Genomic DNA, 26,451 nt, shown 5'->3' on the forward strand with positions numbered 1-26,451 from the left:
TGCTGCTGCTAAAAACCCTGTAAAAGACAATAACATGCAGCATGAAGCGATACTTGTGGCCTTCCTTTGGCACCAGATGCTGAGGCAGGTGGAGCAATGTGCGATGGCGGTGACTGTGAAACAATTCCGCCGGCGATGGTCCATCTCGTAAGTGTGAACAATTTGAGGTGAGAAACAGTTGCAATGCTCGATCCCTGGTGTTTGCGGAGCGAAGTTTGGCCATCAGCTGCTGGAAGGTTTTGACAAAATGTTCCACTTCGCCTTTCAACTGTGGATGGAACGGTGCACTGGTTAGATGCTGTATGCCATGGCATTCACAGAATGTTTCAAATTCATTTGACATTAACTGAGGTCTGTTGTTTGATACTAGTACTTCAGGTAAACCTTCAAGGCAAAAAATCGATGACAACATCTGAATTGTGCTACGTGACATTTTCGAGTTCATAGGCACAGCAAAAGGAAACTTGCTATATGATTCAACCACAATCAACCAATGAGTGTTCCAAAAAGGTCCCGCAAATTTTATGTGCACACGTTGCCATGGCGATTGCAACTTAGGCAGACTGATTTGCCACACATGCATGACACTGTGAAGTCATCTGTTCTATATGGGCATCCATACCCTGCCAAGTACAGTGTTGAAGTGCTAACTGTTTCATGTGAACAATCTCCCAGTGTCCTTGGTGAAGTAACTGCATCACTTCTTTTAGCAAAGCTATAAGGATCAGTACACATAACTGTTCACTATCATTTTGAACAAGAATTACACCTTTCTGTGCAGTGAGGCTATGCGGATGTGCAAAGTATCGGCACACTACAGAGTTCTTTGTGCTATTCAATAAGTGGGGCCAAGATGTGCAAATATAATTGAGCAAAATGTTCAAATATGAATCAACTTCCATGGCCTGTGCAATTTTCTTATAGTTCAGCAGAAAAGACTGAAGCAAAATAGAAGCCTGAGCATCGATATGGCAACAAGATTCAGCAGGAACGTCAAAGTCTGCATCAGGGCCAATTGTAAGACGTGGAAATACGTCCGCATTACCATGTTTAGCTTTCAGACAATACACAATCATGTACTGGTATTGAGACAACAACAAAGCCCATCTTTGCAATTTCTGAGCAGTTCATACAGGAACCGGTTTCAGCGGATGAAACAAGGACTGCAAAGGCTTGTGATCTGTTACTAAGTAGAATTTTCTGCCATACAAGTAGTGGTGGAATTTGGTGACACCACACACAATAGCCAAAACCTCTTTTTCAATTTGTGAATAGTTACACTTAGCTTTGGACAGCACTTTCTATGTGAAAGCAATAGGTCTATCTTTTTCACCTATTCTGTGCAAAAGCATGGCACAGAAACCGTAAGAGGAAGCATCAACTTGCACTGCAACTGGCTTGTCAGAATCAAAGTGAATTAAGTATCGATCACTGAGCAATGCATCTTTAAGTTTTTGAAAAGGTACTTGGCACTCATCTGTCCTAAAAAAAAAGGGGACGTTCTTGTGACACAATGTAGCCATGATTTGTGTAGCATTCTTTATGAACTGAATATAATAGCTTATTTTCCCTAAAACTGACTGCAATTCTGTGATATTACGAGGAAATGGCAAGTCTCGTATGACTAACAAAGCAACTGGAGAGGATTTACACCTTGACTATTTATGGCATTGCCAACATACTGCAACTCAGGTTTAAACAAATTGTACTTGTCCAGTCTACACTTCAGTCCTGCATCAGATAACACATGAAACAAAGCATGTAAATTTGCAATATGTTCTTCAGGTGTACGACCTTCTAGTTCAATTTTTCCAAATATTGTGAACAGTTTGGCACTTGTGCTACCAGTTGTTCCAAATACCATTGGAAAATGTAGGGTGCGGAAGCACTGCCAAAAGGTAAATGCAAATATTTAAGCAGGCCCAAAAGAATGTTTACTAACACACTTTTTGAGATTCGTCACTGAGCGGTACCTGAAACTACGCATTGCACAAATCAATTTTTGAAAAAGAGTGTCCATTGCCTAATCTGTCCATGAGATCCTCTGGGCGTGGCAATGGATAAGTATCAATGACAGTTTGTGGGTTGACTGTAGACTTAAAGTCAACACAGATGCGAATGTGACCTGAAGGTTTGGGGAGCAAAACCAGTGGACTTGCCCATTGACTAGCTGATATGAGCAGAGGAACTCTGTTATCTTGCAATTTTTAAGTTCGCCTGTGACTTTGTCCCGTAATGCAAAGGGAGCAGTTGTGGCCCCACAAAATTTTGGCTGAGCATTGTCTTTCAGCATCATATGTGCAACAAAATTGTTAGCTGTGCCTAAACCTTCAGAAAAGAGTTGAAGGCAGACACTGACAACACATTGTCCTGAATATGAAAGCCAAACAAGTCAAAAGAATCGAGACCAAATATGTTCTCACACTCGTGTGGTTGTAGCACTGTAAATGTAACTGTTTGCGTATGCGAGCAATAGCACATAGCAGGCAAAGTACATTTTCCAAGAACAGTAATGTTTGTCCATTATAAGCCATCAGCTGCGTACTAATTTTAGACTGGCATGGGGGGCCTAACAGTTCATATGTGTGACGATTTAGCAATGTGACAGAGACATCCGTGCCCAACTGAAATTTCACTTGTTTCCCACAATTAAGTAAATGAATAGAAAGTTTGTTTGACTGGCATATCACTGATGAAATTGTATTCTTGCTTGTTGCAGATTTTGCATATACTGCATTAATTAGATGGGCCTTGTGACTAGATTTTTGTGAGTGAACTGAATTCTGATGTTTGTTCCATTGCAAACATACGGATTGCACATGTCCTTTCCCACCACAAGCGTGACACTGAGCCTGTCAGGAGGGGCTGTCTTGGTGTTTGTGTTGTGAATAACACCTAGGGTAAGACTTAATTCTGTTCACCTGTATAGCCGCCTGTTTAGCGAACTGCCTACGCGGCATAGTGAGGTGTTGTTTACTCGGCTTGGCTAGCACAAGCTGGCTGATCAAATGTATGGGCTGATAAGGCACCAGAATCGTACTGATCTCGCATTTGCACTACCTGCTGAAATGATGGATGAGACTGTTTCAAAATTTTTTCTTTGAGTTTGACGTCAGGCACATTGTACACGATTGCATTACGCAACATAACATCAGAATATAAAGCACCGCAAGCACATTTGAATTTGCATTTGCTTGTCATACCCTGCAAATCTGTTGACCATTCGCAATAAGATTGTTCTGACCGTTTTTTGCAATGATACCTAGCTGCTACCACATTCACTTGTTGGTCATAATAGTTTCTTGGAGACTGTACTACTTGGTCATATGACAGTTCACTCGGAGTGATGTTAGGAAATAGTTTTTTAATGAGGTGGAACACTGTGCTTCCTACCGTGGATAATAGATAGGGAAGTTTCACAGTACCTGGGATGTTGTGAGTGATGAGATGCAATTCAAACTGGGCTAACCACTATTGTCTGACATTTCCTCACTGCCTCCTCTGGTCTTACATTCGTCCTCTTCATTCCGACACTTGTGGTTATGCCTGAACAATATCAAGACACGTGCTTTCTGTAACAGTGTTCTCAGGCAAAGAAAAATGGACCATACACCTGTTCCCGTGAAACTGCATGAAACGTATTAAATTTTGGAGAATCCCTCTCAAGTTGTACAACTTTGTGTGGTTGTTCCAGACCCCATATTCTCACTTTATGATGGTTCACCTTTCCATTTAAATGGAATGTTGCCTCACCACTAACACTTTGTGTGGAAGAAAACTGTCGTACTCCATCTTGCCAAGAACAAAATTACAGAACTCCACATGTTGTTGTTTGCTACCTTCATGAAGAGCTTGCAAGAGCTGAATTTTGTATGGTTTCATGTGTAAAAATCGAAGCAACACTGACATCGGGGGCATGTTGAACTGTCGAGCTGCACAGCGAATGGATTTCTGCGGACTCCTTGTATCCTTGTAAACTATGGCAGATGTGTTCAACATCAGTGTCAGACACTTTGGGGATGGCCCGGTGATTTGCCTTTACACAAACAATATGTTTCTCGGAATTGTTCGTGCCATTATCTAACGCTCTGTGCTGCAGGAGGAGCCACACCATACCTATTATGAAAGTCATGCTGAACAGTTATTACTGACTCACACTGTGGAAAATGTAGAACACAAAAGTCTTTCTGTTGTCCCAACACCATTTTTACTAGAACTGAATTGGATGCATACTGCTGCTACCTTGCAGGAACCATCTAAAACTTGAGAGCTTGCTATTTCCAACAGTATGTTGTTCACGTACATATCTCAGATAACATAATAGTTATGATTTTTTTAAAATTGGATGATTCTTTTTGATACACCCTGTATACTAGTAGCACCAGCCATTTCTCCACTACTCCCACTGTAGTTAGCTGTGCAATTATTTTCATGTGTACCTTTATTTTTTTGTGGACACCTACAGTATTTGGACATTACTGCTGCATTTAAAACATTCCCTGTGTATATACTGGTGGCAAATACTACACCATGAAGAGATGTATGTCCCTGTTTATGCCAGGTACCATCAAATGCAGCAGTCAAGTCTCTATTACCACTGTTTTCTATTATTGCTTCTTCCACAGCCATCTTCATAGATTCTATATGGATGTCTTCTGCTTTAGACCCTATAAATGCTCTGTTTGTAAACCTGGTTGGGGATATGGAAGATTTGTCATGCCAAAGAAAACTGCACCTGCAATAGCACCCTTACCAAATGTAAGCAAGGCATAAACAAATGTGATGTTGTCTTCATAGATTTTGCTATCATTTTCTTCATTTGGAGTTACTGCAACACTGTTCCAAAAGGTGGTCATGTATGGACACTTATCACACTACAGTTTCATTTCATTGGCAGTCCTATGTGATTTTTCATAAAGAGTTCCAGACCGAATTCACTGCACCAAATACATCTTACACAATTTGCAAAAATTCTGTTAAGAACTGACATATCAAATATTTCATTCACATCTAATTCATCCATAAAACATTCATACTTTTCACTAACTGAACCCAGCTTCCTCTGCGAAGTACTTTCTTTCTCACTTTAATTGCAATGGGTTGGAGTATCAGCAAGGTTGTTTACGGTAATAACACCTATTTTCGGCTTTCCATCACTTTTTCCTTTTCTTAAAAGCCTTGAGAGGGTTTCTAGTCACTTTATGCTTACCAGTGATTATCCTTCAAGGAAACAGAGTCTTCAGTGAACAAAATCCACCATGAATATTTTCAGGATTACAAAAGAGTAAATAAACATGAAACACATGACAAGCGAGTGAGTGATATATATTAAACTATCACAGGTTAGCCACAACACTTGTTTTGTAACACTTTTTCTCTCACATCATTCAAATGTACGTGATGAGCATGTAGATTCATGAGTACATTTGACAGCAGTTTAACAGCGCCAAAGTGGGTCACACCCTTGCAGAACTTATTTTAAAAATAGTCGTACTCTTCTGAACTGAATAAATTATATATCAGTTGAAACGGGAAAGTCTGTAGATTTTTAAAATGCAAAAAAGTAAAAATTGGACATTTCATGAATTTGAACCTTTCTGGAGCAAAATGTCATTCATCCTCATTCAGTTAATTGCTCATTCCATCCGTCAAAACACCAATTACTATTTAGTAAGTACATCTTATTGAAATATTATTTTAACACGAGAGATATCATTTCTCACTGTTTGTACTTCTCACAATTCAAAATTTCATTCAGTTTATGTAGTATCAAAATTTTCACGAGAAGTCAATTTGAAAATAACTTTTACATGCACTCATAAAGTAAAGTGGATAACTCAGTGGTTATTAATTATCTTCACAATAACTTCACCAGGGTGTATTAACCACCAGAGATTACAGTATTATGCCATGTATTAAGAATTGTAACTCTTATAATAAAAAGAACTTGACTCGATAGTGGTCGGAAGGAGACTATTTACAATACAATATTAATAACATTCATTATGGTTAAGTTATTTTCATTGTATAATCATAATCACTGCAGGGCATGTGGTACACATTTCATCTTCTTGTTGCAGTGGAGGCCCATGTAGCAGATGAGTATTAAATCCGGCGATTTGTTGATTATATAGGGCTTAATATCAGTCAGAACTCATTGGAATGAACGTGCACCAGAGAATATTAAACCGCAGTGTAACTGTAATTTGCCACTGCGCCCACACTAGTGAACTTGACAGTGGGTGACCATGATACAGTGGGCAGGAGCATGAGGCGAGGTACTTGTGTGTGTGTGTGTGTGTGTGTGTGTGTGTGTGTGTGTGTGTGTGTGTGTGTTTTGCTTTTCCTAACTCTTCAGGAAGTAGGAATTGTACTTGACTCTGATAAGCCAGGAATTTCTTCTTCATCATTCATCACTAAATGCTTTGTTAACTAATTTAGACACGAGTTCACCAAGCAGCTGTTAAAACACTGTGGCTGGCGACAATTGATAACATGATGTCGTCATCATGAAGATTATCTCTTTCGCCAATGTGTATCGAGCAGAACTGGTAGCAAAGTGACAATGCTACAGGGACAGACAGGAGATTAATTCTTGTGATTTTACTGTTTTGATTATAAGAAATATAGTTTTAAAAACCTGAATTTCATAGTGTTTTGTGAAAAATTGTATCTCATTGTAAATTTTGTCATAAATTTCAATAATCAAAACTTGTGATTTTTATTGGTGAGCGTGGGGAAGGGGTTGTATGGTTGAAGAGGTGCATTCAGGCACCTAACATTTTAGAAATTGAGCAAAGGCATTTAATATGTATAGCAACACATTTTTTTCCTCTTGGCCTATTTCCGTTGAAAAAATGCGAAATTTGCTGTGGGACATCATGGAATATTATTGCTTCAGCCCCTGTAGTTTTATGAAATTCCAGTAGGTAGCAGCACTACACATAGTCTTCGAAATGGCATCTGTTATAGAGGTGTGTTCCAAGCAGAAAGCTATCATTGAGTTTCTTTTGGCAGAAAACTAGAGCATCACTGATATTCAGAGGCACTTGCAGTATGTCTAAGAAGACCTGACAGTGAACAAAAGCATGGTGAGTTATTGGGTGAGGTTTCTGCCATCATCACAACAAAGTCCCGCAAACCTGTCTGATCTCCCACATGCTGGCCACCGCACACAGTTGCGACTCCTGCATTGTTAAAACATACGGGCACTCTTATTCAAAGTGATTAAACAGGTCACAATCAAACAGCTTGCCACACCACTGGATGTCTCTGTTGGTAGTGCTGACACACTTATCCAGCAATAGGCTTACTAAAAGCCCCCACCCCCTGGGTTTCTCACTGCCTAACAGACCAGAAAGAGCAACAAAGAACCATCTCTGTGGAATTTCTTGCAGTTTATGAGGCTGATCATGACAATTTTTGTTGAACATCATCAAAGACAATAGAACGTGGATTCAGTTCTTTGAGCCAGAAACACAAAGTTGGCACAATGCTTACCATCTGATCCCTCCATGTTTTTCTTTTTCTACCTTTGAACTTCTTATCCTGGAGTCTGAGTACCTCCTCTCTATCTAACCTTCCTATGCACCCCTCTCTGATCCCCAACACTGGCTCTATTAGTACCAAAAGATAGGTAGTTGTTCTGTTTGATTTTATCTGTGTCTACTAGTAGTAGTTTATATATTGCCTCCTGAAGAGATTATCAATTCAACTAGGAAGGGGGCAAAATTATGAGGAAATATGCTAAATTAGAAATTAGTAAATTGCAAGACAAAAAACTTTGCTAGGTTTGATTGAAGTTAAAAGAAAACTTTCAGACAGTAAGTTTGTAATCTTCTGATGATAAACCAACGAGAACTGAACCAGAATTAAAGCTTAAGGACACAAATATTGGTCTCCTCAAAGCCATGAAAATTAATGTATGATGTTTTCTGAGGAGCTAATAACCAGAAGGGTCCTAAGGATATGATTGAATAGTGTTTGTGCATTCATGGAGAAAGTGTGTTAATGAAGAGGATGTGAGTTGCGTCGTCCTGTTTTCTTCTTTTGTTTATAAATAGGGTTGGTAACCTTGGTAATAAATATTTTTTTTTGTGAAAACTGGACTCATTTTTCCTATGTTTGTAATATACTTTTTGTAAAACAGAGAAAATATCATGTACTGACCATGTATTGAAACAAAATCAACCAAATTGAGGCTCACAGTAAAACACAGTTTGAAAACGCTTTTTTCTGAAGCTCTTAAATCTCTTTAAATGTACAAACATTACAGGATATGAGCCATAAAAAGGAATCAAATGATGACAGCTAAGATTTAGACTCCAGACTATTAATGACAATACAGAGGTAAGATTTAGAAAGACAAAAATAAATAAACTGATTTACAGATGTTGTTTACATCTATCTGCTTATTTGACTTATCACTTCTACCACAAACATGTCTGAAATATGGAAGTGGGGCTGATTTTTACATTCAAAGTTCTGTTAAAAAAACTTCTTGTCTCTTTTTTCCTGCTAATCCTCTTTGCACACAATTTTGTTATGCTTCTCCAACATACTTTTTGTTTTTCCTTCATTCTCCTGCTTTAGTCCTAACCTAATTTTTGTTTCCAATATTATCTTCCACTTCATTCTGTGTTCTGATCCTTAACTTTCACTCGCTGTAAGTACTCTACAATTTGAGTCTCAGCTATACTAATCCAGTTATGTGACCTATTTGAGGCTGATGATAGATGTCTTCTTTCCCCACAGCATCTACAGAGCACTTCAGTGTCTTTTTCCCAACCATCCTCCTCTTGTGACAAGAAAACTACTAGCTCATAAAGACAAATATTCAGTAACTCCCTTGTGTTTCTAGGTGCTCTGCTTTATTTTTCATGTTTCAGCAGTCACTAAGTTGATTTATACCATTATGTAGTTAATAACTTTATTTCAAGACAAACCTATTTGAATTTTATAATGGCACTGTGTATGTAGAATACTTGCTTTTATATTGAAATGGTTACCTAAACATCAGTACCTTATAAAAGGATATATAAAATACACAAAAAGGTTTTTCGCACATGGTGATATTAAATTAAAAAGATTATTATTCTCTTTCATTTGGTCACCAGCGAAATAATATCACTCAAATGACTTTTTTTCATGTTTAAACTACACTGGTGTATAAAATTAAAGCAGCAAACCACTATTTTTCTGTCCTGTGTCTAATTCACGATATAATCATACGAACTGTCAACAGATGTCTGTACAATCATGTTCTGCACAGAAGTTGGCATTCTGGTCAACAATCAACCACACAATGATGACACCAGGACACCTATCAAGCTGGATAGTTATTTTTTGGATATCCACAATCGCTGTGTACACAGTCCCAGACAGTGCAGTACGGCACAGAGAAGGTGCCTACCAGACACACTGCTGGAGGGCTGTAGGAAGAATGCAAGCAGGACAGTCCCAAATTTATGTGGCCAGATGGCTTAATGTGAATTGTTCTGTTGTTTCTTGGATATGGCAACAGTTTATAGAGGCCGAAACTGTACCCCGAAGACCAGGACAGGACTGACGACATGTGACATCAGAAAGAGAGGACCATTATTTGGCTGTAAGTGCATGACAGTACCGCCCTAATACTGCACAGCAACTGGCATCTGGCCTCACAGCATTCACTGGATGTGTTGTATCGAGGCAAACGGTGTTCAGAAAGCTTTGGCAGAGTGACCTTTATTGTTGGAGAACTGCTGTATGTGTACCTCTGACGAGTCTCCACAGAAGGGAACATCTAGAGTGGGGTCATCAACCTGCCATCTGGATGATTGATCAGTGGGCCAAAGTTCTTTTCACAGATGAGTCCCAATTTGGTCTGGAGAGTGATTTTTGATGGATTCAGGTCTGGAGGGAATAGGGAACACGATTTCTGAACCCAAACATTGTGGATAAAGACCAATATAGAGGAGTATCCCTAATGGTGTAAGCAGAGATTATGTTGACCATTCGAACACCCATTCGTGAAATTACATGGGTGAATCAGAAAGGTTCAACTGCTGTCAGGAACCATGATGAGATCTTAAGACCTCATGTGCAGTTGTTGTGAGATACTGTAGGCCAGACTTCACATTGTTGGATAAGAATGCTCAACCTCATAGCAGTAGTTGATGTTTTCTTGGTAACAGAAGATACTGCATGTATTTTGAATCCCATAAAGCATGTCAGGGATGCAGTCAAGAGAAGGGCTACATCGTGTCAGCATCCACCAACCACTTTCCAAGACTTCTGATCAGCTCTGCAGGAAGAATGGGCATTACTCGCTCAACGTGAGATTGATGACAACATTCACAGCATGCCCCATTGTTGTCCGTCCTGTATTGCAGCCAGAAGTGGTCACACCTCACACCTCACACTGAGCACATTAAGTAGTCGGCGCAATGTGTATGCTAATACATTAAGTTGGAAAAAATGAAGCACATTTTATCTACCCTTATGCATGTTGCAGTTGTTTATGTTCTGTTTTGCATTGTTTCTACTTTACTATCACCTTTTTATACTGTCTTGTGGCAAAATAAAATCAACCTTGCAAAAATTGCCATTTGTTGCTTTAATTTTGGACACCAGTGTATTTTTGTGCATTTCATATTTAAATATTTGATTTCATATTCACAGCAGGTGTGAAGATGGTGCCTATGTCTAATATGAGCAACAGTACCAAAATTCTGCCTAAGCCAGCATTTTCATCGTCTGTTCAGTCACCAGTTTATGTAATGACTTCGGCTACTGGTGGATCACTTGTTACAAGGACATCATCTACAGGTGAATTTATATTACTACTATTTTGCTTTCTGCTGAAATATTACAAAACTACTTTTCTGTGCTTACAAATTATCATCCTAACAACAGTTTCACTCATACTCTCCCATCATGATCAGAATCAAGTCCAAATCCACAAACAGCATTGTCAATGACGTACAACACTTAGCAGTGAAAGCACATTTATTACAAAGGCCATCATACAGCCAGAACAGAATTGAGCTTCTGGATGGATAGTGCATCTCTTTGTACAAACACTGAATATTCTAGAATATTCAAATATAAGAAATTACAATAACCTTCCAGACCTGATAAATACTAAATGACAAAGGACTGTGTGTGATTGGGAGTGAAGTAGCAGCCCGCAGCATGCCTGCCAGCAACACAAGCCACTGTGCCACTCTGCATGCAGTACAGCTTGCAGTATGGTTCCCTCTCCTGGAGAAACAGCACTCTGCTTGTTGGAGCTGACTAAAACATCCTAATTCTAGAGCTTGTCAATAATCCCCTGTATGACTGTGCTCGCAGATCCTAATGTGCTTGTCTTGTTGTCACATCCTCCTCACTGCGATGATCATCGAAGGTAGACCCTTGCATCTAAGTTTGACAGTCATCAAGCGGGTCTTCTTACCTTAAACGAGAAGCCCTAATCGTCAATGTGCTCCTCAGAACCTTAGTAGGGCTTCATACGGAGGACATAGACATCGTCTCTGCACTTTTGTCTTCTTGATGAAGGGTCATAAGTCTCAACTTCGTATGTGACATCTGACAAGTGACAAAGGATATGATATGGCCCAAAATAGCACTTTAAAAACTTTTCCTATAGTCCCCCTTTTTTGTGCAGGCGTAAAAACCCCTAACTAACTCTCCCAGGCTGTATCTCACTGGCTGGAGCTTGATATTATATCACTCTCGATCTTTCTCCCAGGCATCCAGGGTCTATATAAGAGCCATTTGTTTTACTTCTTTGGTTCTAGTGATGAAAAGCGTCACATAATCAGTCTGAGTATCATCCAGTTGATACAGAAACAGTAAATCAGTTGTCATTTTAATCTCACAACAATGGAGCAGGAAAAACAATATGAAGCCTGTAGTTCTTTGCTTTACTGTGTTGTAAGCAATTTCATAATGAGTAGTATTGTATCTCAATCTCTGTGTTCAACATCAATGTACATCGAGAGCATATCTGCCAACATCTTAAAGCATTCTGTGCGACCATTCGCTTGTGGGTGGTAGATGTCACAGTATGAAATTACCTCTGATACTAAAACTTGAAAAATTATCCATAATTAGAATTCACCACACGAGATGCTCCATGCTTCAGAGTGTTGTCTTTCTTAGTATTTGACAATCCATCTTTTCCTTTATTTTGAAGAAATCATCTAATGATGATTTTTTTAAGAAAATAAAATGGATAATGGTATCATCAAAGTATTTTGCGGTGACATCCTTGTATAAAATCATCTTGGTCTTCAGACTCTGTCAGATCGGAGTTGAAACTCAAGCTTTCAACGATTATCACTATCTTTTTTATTGAGAGATGATTGTCTACATCCTTTATTGTGGCATTCAAACTTGTTATCAGTTGGGTGATGTTGCTGGGGATTCTAACTTCTGTTGGTGGTGTGACATTATTTGGGTCCTGGATTTGCATGGACAAATGCGAGAAATAGGTACTATGAAGGTATGCCACCCTTCCCAAAAGGCCACTACTGAGAGGCAAAAGGAGACTGCCCCTAGCATCACCTGGACCCTTAAGAGTTTTGAATTTTGCTTCTATTTCTTTGAAGATGCTCCATCATAAGTATTCATCTGCAGGCACCACTCACATTGTAACCTCCATCTCTGTTAAAATTGTGATGGCATATGCAAAGTTCTTTTACTTTATTACAGAATCCCAGTCAGTCAGTTTGTGGGAGAGGACCTTTGTTTTCTCAAAGCTGATCTTGCACCCCTGTGTAAGACTTTGTTCTGCTATTGCTGATTCCTCAAGATTTCTGTACATAATGTGTCATTTATGTTCAGTGCAGAACTTGGCTATGGTGCGAATATTCTGCCTTACATTGTGCACATTGTGGACAATGGACACTCAAATCCAGGCTGTCTTTCACTGGACACAACAATTCTGCAATTTTTCACATTGGTTGAAATAATAGTCTAATACCATATTTATGCAATATGTGCCAAATCTTGCTTGAACTCACTTCACAGAATGGAAGAAATGCTGTGGGTTGTTGTCTTCCATTGGGTGGATAGGTTTGTGGCTATGTTTAACAGGGAATGCAGCTCTAATTTTCTGTGGTTTGTATCCATTTTTCCTGAATACATTCTTAAGGTGTTTTATTTCAGATAAGCTGATGGTGACCTCAAATTGAGGTCCTCTGTATAATAAAGTGCTCAAGACAGAATGCTTTTGAACTGGATGATGGACACTGTGCTCTTTTAGATAAAGAGCTGTGTGGATCAGCTTTCTGTACATAGAATGATCCAAGCATCGATTCAATTTATGTTCAACCAACAAGTCCGAAACTAGCAACTTTCCTTCCATTTGTTATTCCATTGTAAACCTGAGGTTTATATGTGTGAAATTCTTGATTGATTTAGTGCATCCATTCCTTAAAGCCAGATTAGAACAACTTCACCAACATACCTATAAAAACAAGTTGTCATAGAGGAGCATAATGTAAATCACATTCTTCAAAATCTTCCACAAAGAATATTTTAAAGGACATCATATTCGCCACTGACTGTAGAAATTATTTATTCCACAATTGCATTTTTGGCTTTTGGGCCATTTTCAACTGTTACTGCAAAAGATTTTGCTTCAGCACATGAAAGACTAAAATCCTGTGACAGGTATGTAGGTTATCATCAAAAACAAGCCTTCTCTTTGCAGAAATACAGTAACATCAGGCGAGTGTAAAGCTCTGTACATTTTCTACAATGAAAATGCTATTTCTGACGATGACATGAGTACATATTGGAGAATTTTAGAATCTGATGCAAGCTGAAACAAAATCTTTTGCATTACCTCTTGGAAATGGCCCAAAGGCTGAAACTGCAATTGTGAAATAAATGATTTCTAAACTCAGTAGTAAATATTATGTCCTTTAAAAAATATACATGACTGTGAACACTGACCATAAAACAATTTTAAAACACCATGTTAATTTTAACACATTCATGTCAGTGCTGAGAATTGTGTTTCTCACTGTGGGGCAGTGCATGTATTCATGCTTTTGTTCATATGGCAGTGCTCCTTTTCCTTGCAGGGTGGCAGCAGTCATGTTCAAACACCCTATGCTACTATTTTACAATACTGACCTTTTATGTTGAAAGTGGTGTAATGCCATTCTTTCAAAGTGACAACAGATCACATAAAAAAGTTTTGCACTAAATTAATCATGAATTATATGATTTGTACAGAAAGCTCTGTCTGTCTGTCATCTGTTTTTGACAAGGGTCTTGTTGGCGAAAAGCTCATTTTGTGAGAGTCTTTTTGTCGTGCCTATCTGCAACTCTGAATCTCCGCTATATGGTGAGTAGCAACTATCCTTTTCACAATATTGTTACATTTCGTCATGGATTGTTCATTGCTGGGAAATGTAGCAAATAAGACAGTCTTCTACTGTATATCATAACTGCCGATTAGTTCAAAGGGCAGCCACCAGAGGCATTCTCAAATTGGCATTGAGATTTCTTTAATGACACTCCATGAAAGTGTACAGTGAGAACTTCTTTGCCTAAATGAAGACACATTTCACCTTGCATTAATTAATTTTGAAGACAAAAATTCTGAAGAAGACTCTTTTTTACACTATGAGAAGTTATCTATCTGTACCAACCACATCACTCACATCCAGATATCTTCTTGTGCTGTGCGGAGAAGAACTGCTTCGACGTTGTTCATCACACTGTGTGTGAAGTTTTTTAGATTGAACAGTGACTTGACTGCAGTTTACAAGACTCAGCGACTTGCTTCTCATCAATATATGTCTTTCAAATAAAGGTGATGTTTTGAGTTCTATGAGTGCTAATAAATTTACATGCTATAGTGGCTGATTACCTGCATAAACACACATAAGTTGTTCAGACAGTTATATGCAATAGCCACTATTACAATTGATGACTCCAATGTGATAAGCCTACAGTTATTAGAAGTATAAGTACAAATTGTCATAAGTGACCACAAACTACTAAAATGGAAGACTCCACATGTGCTGACGGTCCAGTTTTCTGTCTTCTCAGTCCATCACTGTGGTTTGTGCAGGTGGAAGCTTGTTTTTAATATGCAGGAATAACCACAGATTCTACCAAGTTGGCTCTAGTGGTCAGTCAGCTTGACCACCACAATTCGGCCAAAGTTGAAGACATCATAGCACCTCTTCCACAAGAATCACACTGTAAACTGAAGACAGTGTTGATTCACCAAGCGTCTGCAGCACAAGAGGAGTGCATATGTCCACTGTTAATGCAAGAAGATATTGGAGACAGGAAGCTGTCACAATACCTGAGGCACTTGCATGGTAAAGTCAAAGTGGTAACTGTACCAGACACATTACTTCATATGCTCTGGAGTAGCTGTCTTCTGACTCAGGTTAAAGCCACAGTAGCATCAAAGACAGAAATGCCGTTGGATACCATCCCAGATCTGGCTGACAGGATTCAGGATGTATAATCCCACCATTGATCAGTACTATAGTGATACCATGCAACAGTCGTCAGCAGTGACAGTGGCAGATTACAATCACCTGTCAGAGTGGCCGCACTGGCTAGTCAAATGAGTAAAATGCTGTCTCAACACAGTTACAGCAAGGCTAGAGGTCAAGATCATGCATTCATTGCAGTATGAACCCATCAGTTTGAAGTGGAGCAGAGCAGTCACCTACAATCTGTTGGTTTCACTGGAGATGGGGGGATCAGACACACAAGTGCACCTCACCTCGCACCTATCCAGACAGCAGCAGCAGTTGGACATAGGCGCATCCGATTGCAGGACAGTCTCTCAAGTCTCTCAGCATCACTGCATTAGTAACCGGAAGACTGGATATAAATTGCTATTGAACATGAACTTGGATTTTTTCCATTTACCCACATATTTTCCTATATGACTGCCACCAGAAACTTCATTCTGCTTTCTGCAACTCAGCAATAGCCACTTACAGTAGGCAACGGCTAGCTGGACTTGGATGGTTGCGTCATGCCTTCGTCTTGAATTTTACTGTTGTGGATGTTATGGAACCTTACTTCCTGGCATATTGTCATTTGCTAACTGGTGTAGCAAATGCACAGCTCATTGAAAGCTTCACCAGACATGTTGCTGTTGGGTTCTGACATAGTCTCAAGATTCATAGCACCAAGCCAGAGTATGCGTTAGAAAGCAGGTACTCCAAGTTGCTCAATCAGTTTTCAGGCATAACCCGATCACCTGGCATCTCGAGGGAAGTACATCACAACAATGTGCATTTTATCAAACTACCAATTTCATGCCATCCTAGACATCTAGTTCACAACTGCAAAGGGGAAGTTTAACTCAATATTAAAAGAACCTGTTATTCACCCTACTTGTAGTCCTCGGTCTTCAGCCCCCCATCTTGTACCAAAATGGGTGGCACATGATGTCCATGTAGTGATTCCAGTGTGGTGAATGCAAGAACAATTCTGGAGAGAGATCCAGTGACTCTGTTAAAGGATTGCAATTGTACTCTCAGTGGTGAAGCTGTGTTTGGATGTTGGATGATGCAAAGGCTTTTATGCAAATTCGTGTGACCAACAAAGACAATCCAAAGACTGCTATAATCAATCCATTTGGCTTATTTGAAAGTTTTTGTATGATATTTGGTTTGTATAGTGCCGTTCAATCATGGCACAGGTTCACTGACACTCTGCTTAGGGACTGTCATTCTACTTTGTATACCTGGTAATACCTTTATCTTTTCAGCCATAGCAGAATTGCATCAGGCCTTAAGGGACACCAGAAAAGGTGGAAGCCACAGCCGTTTGGAATTTATTGCACATTTCATCACTCATATCAGCCAGATTTCTGGTCTAGACAACTTGGTCACTGACTGCCTGTCCCTTGCTAACATTATAAAAAAATTTATTGAATTTCTTCAGCTCATTAAGGCGTATGAATTTGATGAGGAAATTCAGAAGCTGTTGCACAGGTTACCACCCAGCTTTCAATTACAGCTTGTTGAAATGCCTGATTCTAATGTGCAACTGTATTGTGACATTTCCAGTGGCAGGTCTTGCCTGTTACTGCCAACTGCTTTCCGCAGACATGTTGTCAACAGCTTCTACTGGCAGTGCCACCCTGGTGTCATGTCATCTACTTATGTGGTGCCAGGATCATTTGTCTGGCCTGGCTTACAGATGAATTCTCATGAGTGGGCTTGTGCAGCCTTCAGTGTCAGTGCAGTAAAATAGCCTGTCACATGCATGCATTCATTCCAGAGTTTCCAGACATGGCAGTGCATTTCATGCATGTGCACCATGATATTGCAGGTCCACTTCTCCTCCTAATGGTCAACGTTATCTATTGACTGTGTGATGTTCTGCTGGTTCTTTACTGTGGTATCGGGTGGCAAAGTAAAGTTTGATCGAGAGTTAAGACTTCCTTTTATTCAGTCTTCCTCATCTTACTATATCAACACATTCGCCGACCTCTTCCAATCAGAGTTCATTTCTCAAGATACTCCAGTTACTGCTGGAAGTTAAGAGTACAAATCCAGCATCCAATTCTCAAAATAAATAAGATGCTTTTGATAATAAATGTATTGTGCATTGTACTTTTGTGTACAGTTACTATTAATTATAAAGTTGTTTTAGCATTCAGAACACCACAAATACATTAGAAAAACATTTTCTGCTGTCGCATGACATCATAGGCATTGTCATGGCTGGTCTTCCTCTATAGCTTGCACCATATCTCCAAGGTAGGACCCTACAATGTGGAATAAACTGCCCGATCAGCAGTACCACAAATGTAGTATGATGTTAATTATCAGTCCCAGCTTGCAGATATGCTGCATCCATGCATTTCATGTTACATGACTATCAATAAAATGTACAACGAAACAGTAGATTATCTAATTCTTTATGAAAATATTAATAGTGATAGTCATCATTCGTCAGTTTGAAAAATGCTTGTGCAACACATCACTTCACCAAAATGATATGTTACACTACGGATCCTTCCTCTTTGGCAAATGATGTCATCATAACCAAACAGTAAATATTCAAAGTTCAAAACTAGTTGTAAACCTTTTCCTAAAAATATCAATAGTTCATATATATTTGATGCATTATAACTGCTGCTATTGTAATTCATTTGTAGTAAATATACTTATTCATGTTTATTACTTGGGGAATGCCCTAGAAAGAATTACAAACTAGTAATCATAGACGTGTATTTGCCTTACTGTCACTTTGATTAAATTTCCTAACATTTCTGCCTGGCAATCACTTTTTACTACGGATATGGGACCTTGTGTAACAACTATTTATGACCCATATGGATCATTAAACAGCTTTTTACAATATTTCATGGTTTTCTCTCATGCTTCACTCATTACAGGGACCTGCAGTCCAGTAGCCATGTGATCAAATTGTCCATATTTCTTCTAATTGAGTACATTTATTCCAGCACTCAGACTTGTCTAACCATGCTCACAAAACTTTTGGAAATCACTGGATGTGTGCTACACTTCTGATAAGCCTGTGAATCCAGCTTCAATTGAAGGAGTCCATAATGGAGACTGTTGAATATGATAAAGATGGAAGATAGTCAAGGTACTCCAGGAGGAGAAGAAAAGACTGATACAAACTCCCACCACCCTTACCCCCCACCCCCCGCCCCCCTCCCCCACCCCAATCGTGCCCCCCACCATTGCACTCCCTTTCTGACGGGTTCTTCACTTACGAGCTGGAGGATAAAATTGTTTTACATACCCTACAGAACAAACTCCTTGGTTTCATCCATATAGGCACCAAAAATTTAGTGGCTTAAGTCATATAGACCTCCCATAGAAAATTCCTATAAACCAAACTGTGTTACTTATCATCTCCAATACTATTAAAAGAAAAGAGAGAGAGATTCCTGTAGGAGGAGTGTACAAGACTCCACAAAACTCACAGATCCATATTGGGATATTGCCCTGTGTAGTTGTTACAGGTAAGACCACATTTCATTGTTATGAGGCCAGTTCCTTATCAAACACCATCAATATTCATTCATAAAGTGCCCCCAAACCAGCAGAGTTACATGTTTTGAACAATCAACAAGTATTTTTTGTTGGTCACCTCATAATCAAACATGGAGAATTATGTCATCTTTAAATTAGCGACCACAGCAGTTGAGTCCCATAGTGCTCAGAGCCATTTTTTTTAAATTAGCATATGAAACAGATTAAGAAAATCAGGTAAATTCATGTACTTCACTACACTGGAAGAACCTCGAAAGTAAAGATACCAACTTACATAGTAACTGTCAAGATACACTTCTCTCCACAGAAAGATTTTCTCTACACAGTCATTTAATTGTCCACAGCAATAGTGTCCATATTTATGTATCCTTCTTCTCTCAGATATAGGTCATTCTTTTCCTCTGGGTCCACCTATCATTCTGTCACACCATACGTACATACTGGTTAGAGTATGATATTATATTAATAGTATTTACAACTCTGCCTTCTCCTGATAAACATATATCTCAAGGTAACATACTCTTAGTACAGCCCATATTCATACCCAGGGGGATATTAGCTCATCATGCTTACACTTCATAGCTAATGGTATATCGTCCTTGATCCCTCATCAAAAGTGATGGAGCTAACATCCAGCACCAATTGAAAAAAGAAATAACTCGTCTAGGTTCTGCAGTCTAAAGTTACTTAATTTCTGTTGTTTACCACATATTCATGTAAAACTACGTTATTTGGAAGGGTGTGTTTCTTATGACACATATCTTTTGATCATATCCATATTAGAGAGAGACCTTTCTCTTCTCCACTCAAAGAGTATACTAAGAAAACAGACTTCAGATGTGGAGTTGCTATTATTTTATATGGACCTTCATAATGGTGTGAAAACTTCCTTGTTTCATACTTTGATTGTGTACTGTGATGAAAGAATTCCACTAAAATCATTTCATTGTGTTTGAAATAAGGGGCACTTGCTTTGAAATTATGTTCTTGGACTCGAAATTGTGCATGTGTATTTAAATTTCTTTCTAACTTTTCTTGTAATTTGCTAGGTGGTACCTCTTCTATTTCAGGCTAACAAAAAAAATTGAACAGCCGTTCTCCTATGAACTTTTTATTCAGTACTTCTTCTGGGGAAAGTCCAGTTGACAAGTGAGGTAATTCCTGAAGGATAGCTTGAAACTCTGGGATCATCTGTGCACAGGTCACATATTTCATAGAACAATAGATCCAGGTTAATCTTTGTATCTCTTTAATTATTCTTTCAGATAGCAATAAATAAATAATAATCAAGACTTCAGCCCCACAATTAAATACTCTCAACATCTATCATTACTACCAGCTAACGTCAAAAGTACTTCAGTTTTCAGTACCAGCAATGTAGGAAAAGATGGATTGCTACTTACTGTAAAGATGACACATTAAGTTGCATACAGGCATTTACACATAAGCTTTTGGCCACAACCTTTGTCAGAAAATGAAACACACACCATTCTTTCACACAAGAATGAATTGTATGTGTTTCTTTTTCCGATGAAGGCTATGGCCAAAACCTTATGTGTAGGTGACTTTTAATTGTGCCTGTCTGCAACTTAACATGTCATCTTTACAGTAAGCAGCAATCTATCTTTTCCGACTTTGTTAGCGTGTACTTCCATTTATAAAACCAATAATGATGTAACATAAGGTGCCCCACATGCTTGGAAGAATTCCTTCTGTATAATAAAATACCATTAAATATTAAATCCCAGTCTATTAATGCATTATCTCTAATGCTTGTGAGGGATAGACTTAACTTAAATCTTATATCTTGTCACTGAGCCAGCAGTTATATTAAACATCTACATTTGCTGCATTTTGTTAACATTACACAGTGAGACAACTTCATCTTTAATACAGTTCCTCTCGTCCAACAATAAACAAAGACCAGTAACTGTATAGATAATGCCACTGCCTCAGATAAGTAAATAAGAGTTAATAAAATTGAACAATTTTAACCAACATCATAAACTAAATAAAAATGCATTCAGTTAAGATACTAGTTTTGGAGGGGCACGCAGCATCAGATGTGCCATGCGATGTCATCAGCACCATAAAATGACTGAACTATCCTCAGGATTTGGGCAATAGACACATCTTAAATCTTGGCTTCCAATGCTTTCACTGGACAGTACACTTCTTCCTATTGAGAATCAAGCATCTACATAAAGTAGCATGCCTAAAATTATGCAGCATATACTATTAATAAACCTTATTGCTTCTACAGATAATGAGTTGTATGCTGGTTTTTGTGAAACTCTTTCATAGAATAATGCTACAGTCAAATACCTATTCCTGTTGAAATACTACTCACATCAACAACAAATACCACAATATACTTTGGTACATTCACTCATATCCAACCTCTGCTGACACAGACTGTGCTCGAGGCTTAACTCTTCATAAGTACCTTTCAGAGGTACATATAAATATTTGCTAAAATCTACTGTATAAGAATTTGTTACTTCAGAAACTTCTGTCATAAGGACACCAATTGCCACCCCCTGTTCCTTTCTCAACCTACATGTGGTATGGCATCCGTGCTTAGATTAAGTATCTCCTTCAAGATTCCATCCTTAGTCTCAGTTAATTCATCCAAAATTCTGTGGTTCGCTCTCTGTTCTGTTTGTTACCACATTACAGTGATGTGTATCTACAGATAATTCAGTCCTTTCTCATTCTTTGTAATCAAATAGGTCAGTGATACACTTCTCGAAACCAGGAAGTGTAGAGCCTGAAATAGTGGCTACATCTGAATTTTTACTTTGTTCCAACACACTTAACCTTACTTGTATGCATGAGATTTTAGTGCATATTGTGCTAAATTCCATATCAGTTAATTCTTTTAATTATTTCAAATCCTTGATCACATCTCTAAACTGCTCATTCACTTCATTTCAAACTAAATACCACTGTTTCAATATTTCCTAATTTATCTCCTCGGGTAAGTTGGAAAGTGTTGTCTATAACTGCAATACGCTGTTTTGTGTTTCTTGGCTTTTTCCTAGTTAAAATATTGATATGCTGTTCTAGTGTGACATTTGTTGTTTTTACTTTATTTTTTAATTCTTGTTTAGTATGTGCTAGTATCATGTTTGTCATTTTTATTTCTTTTTTAAATTCTCTAGTGTTGTGTTTGCTTGTCCAAGTGTGACAATTAACTCAAGATTCTCACTAAATGTTCTGAACCAGCCCAGGATGTCCACATCCATTTTTCTTGTCACCATTGGCATACAATGCCTACACTAACACATTTTAAATAATCTCATCTTAATATTGTAACAAGGCTAGGCTATGTCACTGTAATACACTGATAAATCTTGGTTGCAAAACTACTTGCAGTTTCACTCATGATGCAAAAAAGATGTTTTGGAAACTAATCAATTTGGATTTTATACAGCTCACCAGAATCTTGCCGTGTGTTAATGCCAGCGGGAAGCTGGATTGGTGTGTAGGTCATGCTGCATTATTGAAAATGGGTGCATCATTGACACTGTAGCCACTGTAGATTGACAAGCTGCAGCTGCGATCTGCAGTTGCTGTTGTAGATTGGTCATGGTATTATTACAATCAAAGCCCTTCTTAATCATAGTTGAATCTTCCGACACATGGACTAGGAATTTTCTTCTCCATCTTAATTGTAGTCAAAGGATTTAATAATTGCTCATTGGCCACCCCAAACCTTTTCAAAACACTTGATTCACAGTGCTAGTAATTGATTTTGCACTGCTGCACAATCTTGGCTGTTGATCTCTGTTACTGTTGACAACAGATATCAACTCCCACAAATCTATGTACCCACAAGTCACCCGTTTCCCTTAAAATTTCAGATTTGTGTTTACTATTCTGGTTCTTTTATTAACTCCCTGGCATATTTGTTCTCAGTCCTGTCATGGTCGCCACATGCCACGTTCCACTGGTTCTTTAGCACGATATCACGTGGTGAAATAGTCTGTTCAGGAGATAAGACTTCCTATTCTTCAGTCTTGCACACCGTACTATTTTCAGTTGCCTGAGACTGCAGTTGTCTGTCTGTGTGTGTGTGTGTGTGTGTGTGTGTGTGTGTGTTTTGTGTATTTACATCTATTGTTGATGAAGGCCTTATTTATTTGTGACAGTCTTTTTGTTGAGCCTATCTGTGACTTAGCATCTCCTCTGTATGGTGAGTAGCAACTTTCCTTTTCATAATATTATTACATTCGATCCAGGATTTTCCATTGTTTGATTTTTGCACATAAATAAGATACGTATCCAAACAGTAGATTGGCTAATGCATTATGAAAATAAGCTTTTATAGTGCTGATCATCATTCTTTGGTTCAAAAAAAGCCAGTGCAATACATCATTTCACCAAAGTAATTTGTTCCCTGACAACAACCATTGATCAGTTTACCTATTCAGTGGAAGCTACACCATCTGACAACATATCAATGGAGATGCTAACCTCTGCCTTCATTTCAAAATGTGTTTCTGAATTCAGTTGTTTACTGCACAACATTACACATTTTGAGTTGTAGTTAACCAATTCAGCAAATTCTGTGGCACTCTCCATCTATGGACAACCTGTTACTACCCAGCAAGCAATTACATGATTGCAAGATTGTCATAATTGGCCTCCACACTGCTTACAAAACAGACTTAGACTAATTTTCAGCATTGTATATGGCGAAACACTTAAGCTGCTCGACGAATTCATTGATCTGAGACCTTCACAGCTACCGAGCCATGGCTTAACTGATTTCATTTGTCACCCGAGGAATCACCTTAGACGCATTTGCCAACATCAAACCTCCTGACACAGAACAATGCCTATCTTCATGCATCATGACCTGGAAACATGCACACATGTTATGTTGCATACAGACGGTGTCAATCCATCGCTACAAGCTTCATACACAGGCCCACATAAAGTGACTGAAAGAAGAGAACGAACACTGGATATTGTACTAATGGTAAAATTGCTACTGTGTCAATCAACAGTGTAAAACTGGCATACTAATTTCCAGAAATGCTGCTTACACTTTTACCTTACAAACATCAGCCTCAAACAAGTACTACCGTACAAAAGAGACTCACAACCTTACCAAAGACCATGCTGCGGATGACAAGTTTATTTCCTGCTAGATATTTTGGTGGGACTCTCTCCCTATGTGGCTGATGTAGTGAATAAAACTGCTGTATATTGTAGCTGTCAGTTAGTTTGTGGTCCAGCTGCCACAGGCACTCTTGATTCAACATCAGTAATTGATTGTTTTATTACACCCTCTGGAACTAAACAGCAGGAATTTCTTTGCCTTAACGAAGGCACATTTTGCATTGCATTAATTAATGTTAAAAAACAAAAGTCCTGAAAAAGATTTGTTTCCCATGCTGTGAGAAGTTCTCCATGCCAACTACATCATGTGAAGAAATATTTTGTGCTGCGCCAAAAAGAACTGCTTCCACAATGTTCATTTCATCATGTGTGAAGTCTGTTTCGAAGAAACAGTGACTTTCTTCTCATCAATATTTATCTTGCAAATAAACAGTTACCTAGATGTAAATAAATGTTGTTTTATTTAGAGTTTTGATCAGGCCAATAAATTAGCGTTGTATATTGCAGATTACCTGAATTTGTTCAGATGGTTATTTGCCATAACCACTTCAACAGAAATATTCAAATAACAGCGTGCTGTTTTGCAACAGTGTGCTGTTTTGCTGTAGTCATAATCCATTAGTACTTTTCTGTGCTGGGTCTCTTGTGTACAAGATTTTTTTTTTGAAGTTATTTGCTGTCTTTCAGTTGATACCATACAATCAATATTCTGATATCCATTACTCAGCACTGTATAAATATACACTTTTAATCATGGCGTACAAGAAATTGCTCAAAAACTTCTAAAACATATGTTGCCTAAAGTGTCAAAGTACACTGTCTCATAAACTCTGTTCAAAATGTACTAGCATCACAGAGAAAGAGCAGATGGGTCTTATAGAGCAAATTATTGAAGAAGTGGGTTTGACTCAACTTTGGCAGGGAAAAATTACCAGTCTCGTATCTAAATGTAAAAATAAAGTGACTTTGTAATGCTCTTTAGTTGTAAGTTGTTGTTTGTTGTTGTTGTTTGTTGTTGCCATCATCATTGTCATTGTCATTGAGGTCTTCAGTCTGAAGACTAGTTTGATCAGCTCTCTGTGCTAGTGTTTCCTGGGCCTAGCCTTGGTCTCCTTCTACAGTGTTAAGTACCTTCGATGAAGCTATCCTCGATTGAAGTGGAAGTCAACGTTAAGAAAAGTAGCTTGTTGGGCTGAGGAGGATCAGGTGTACCAAATGGTAGAGAAGGTGTGGAGTTTATGGAGGAATTTGAAAGGGGTGTCCTCACCCGCTGTCCAGATCATGTAGATATCATTAATGAATCTGCACCAGGTGATGGATTTGGGATTCTGGGTGGTTAAGAAGTATTCCTCTAGATCATGCAGTTAGGCGAGCAAGAGCACTTATGCTCACTCACAGCCTATGTAATGACAATTGTGGTAAAAGAGGGTGGTCAGACATTACTATGTAGCACAGGGGGAAATGCAAAAAATGTGCTGCTATCTTCAGAACAACGGTCATAGATAGGTTTGGCGTAACCTTAAAAATGAGGATATGTACTTACAGTGATATATACTTGCGGTGCAGTGCTTAAAGTGGAATGTAGCAATGAAAAGTAGGATTACGGCTTGCTTAGGAACTACAAATGGAAGCTCAGACACACCAACATTAATTTAAGACTCATTAGTGTGTGTTCATGGTATGTGAATGTGTATTGAAGAGCTTAGAGTGTTTCAAAAATCTGAACATAATGAAAGAATTCAATTGACAGTGATATTACGATACCTTCCCCACAAACAATTATGAACAATTAAAAAGTGAACAGCAAGAAGCAGAGCTGCAAAAATTAAAGAAAGTGCTGTTAAGTGATGTGGTGGAAATAAGTATTCATCGTATGGTAGCAAGAAATAAACATCTGAATAATATCCCCCAACATTTCCACTATGAAAAAATATATAAATTTTTTTCCTGAAGAAACACTCAACAAATTAATCTGCAGTTCGGACAAGTTACCATATTGATTGTCAGTGCGCAAAGCATTGCGGAATTTCATTGATTTTCAGTTGGCATTGACAGTGTTTAAACTGAGCTGCACTTAGAACTTACAGAAATACAATGTGACAGTTGCATGATAAGTTTCATAACAAAATTAGTCTCACAGACTGTTGTGACTCGCCGATCATTCAAAGCGCTGCCGCGCAATTACGCGCGTCCTCTACGTGCGGCGCTGTCTGCCAGCCATGCAGCAGCTGCGCCACCTAAGCGGCCAGCCGAGCAGCGGCCACTAGACTGGGACTCAGTGCTCATTCGAATGCTAACGTGTACGCAC

At 38.6% G+C, this 26,451-nt stretch overlaps 1 protein-coding gene across 3 annotated transcripts in view; it reads left to right on the top strand.

Annotated features, from left to right (window-relative positions):
* The window catches only part of LOC126161650 (BRCA2-interacting transcriptional repressor EMSY-like), a 331,217-nt gene that overhangs the window by 175,940 nt on the left and 128,826 nt on the right, over positions 1-26,451 (top strand). For all 3 annotated transcript variants that reach the window (XM_049917638.1, XM_049917637.1, XM_049917636.1), the window contains exon 9: positions 10,663-10,809. In XM_049917638.1, coding sequence (XP_049773595.1) covers positions 10,663-10,809 — 147 coding nt within the window. The remainder of the gene's footprint in view (positions 1-10,662; positions 10,810-26,451) is intronic.

This window comes from Schistocerca cancellata, chromosome 2, assembly GCF_023864275.1.
Source record: "Schistocerca cancellata isolate TAMUIC-IGC-003103 chromosome 2, iqSchCanc2.1, whole genome shotgun sequence".
NCBI lineage: Eukaryota > Metazoa > Arthropoda > Insecta > Orthoptera > Acrididae > Schistocerca > Schistocerca cancellata.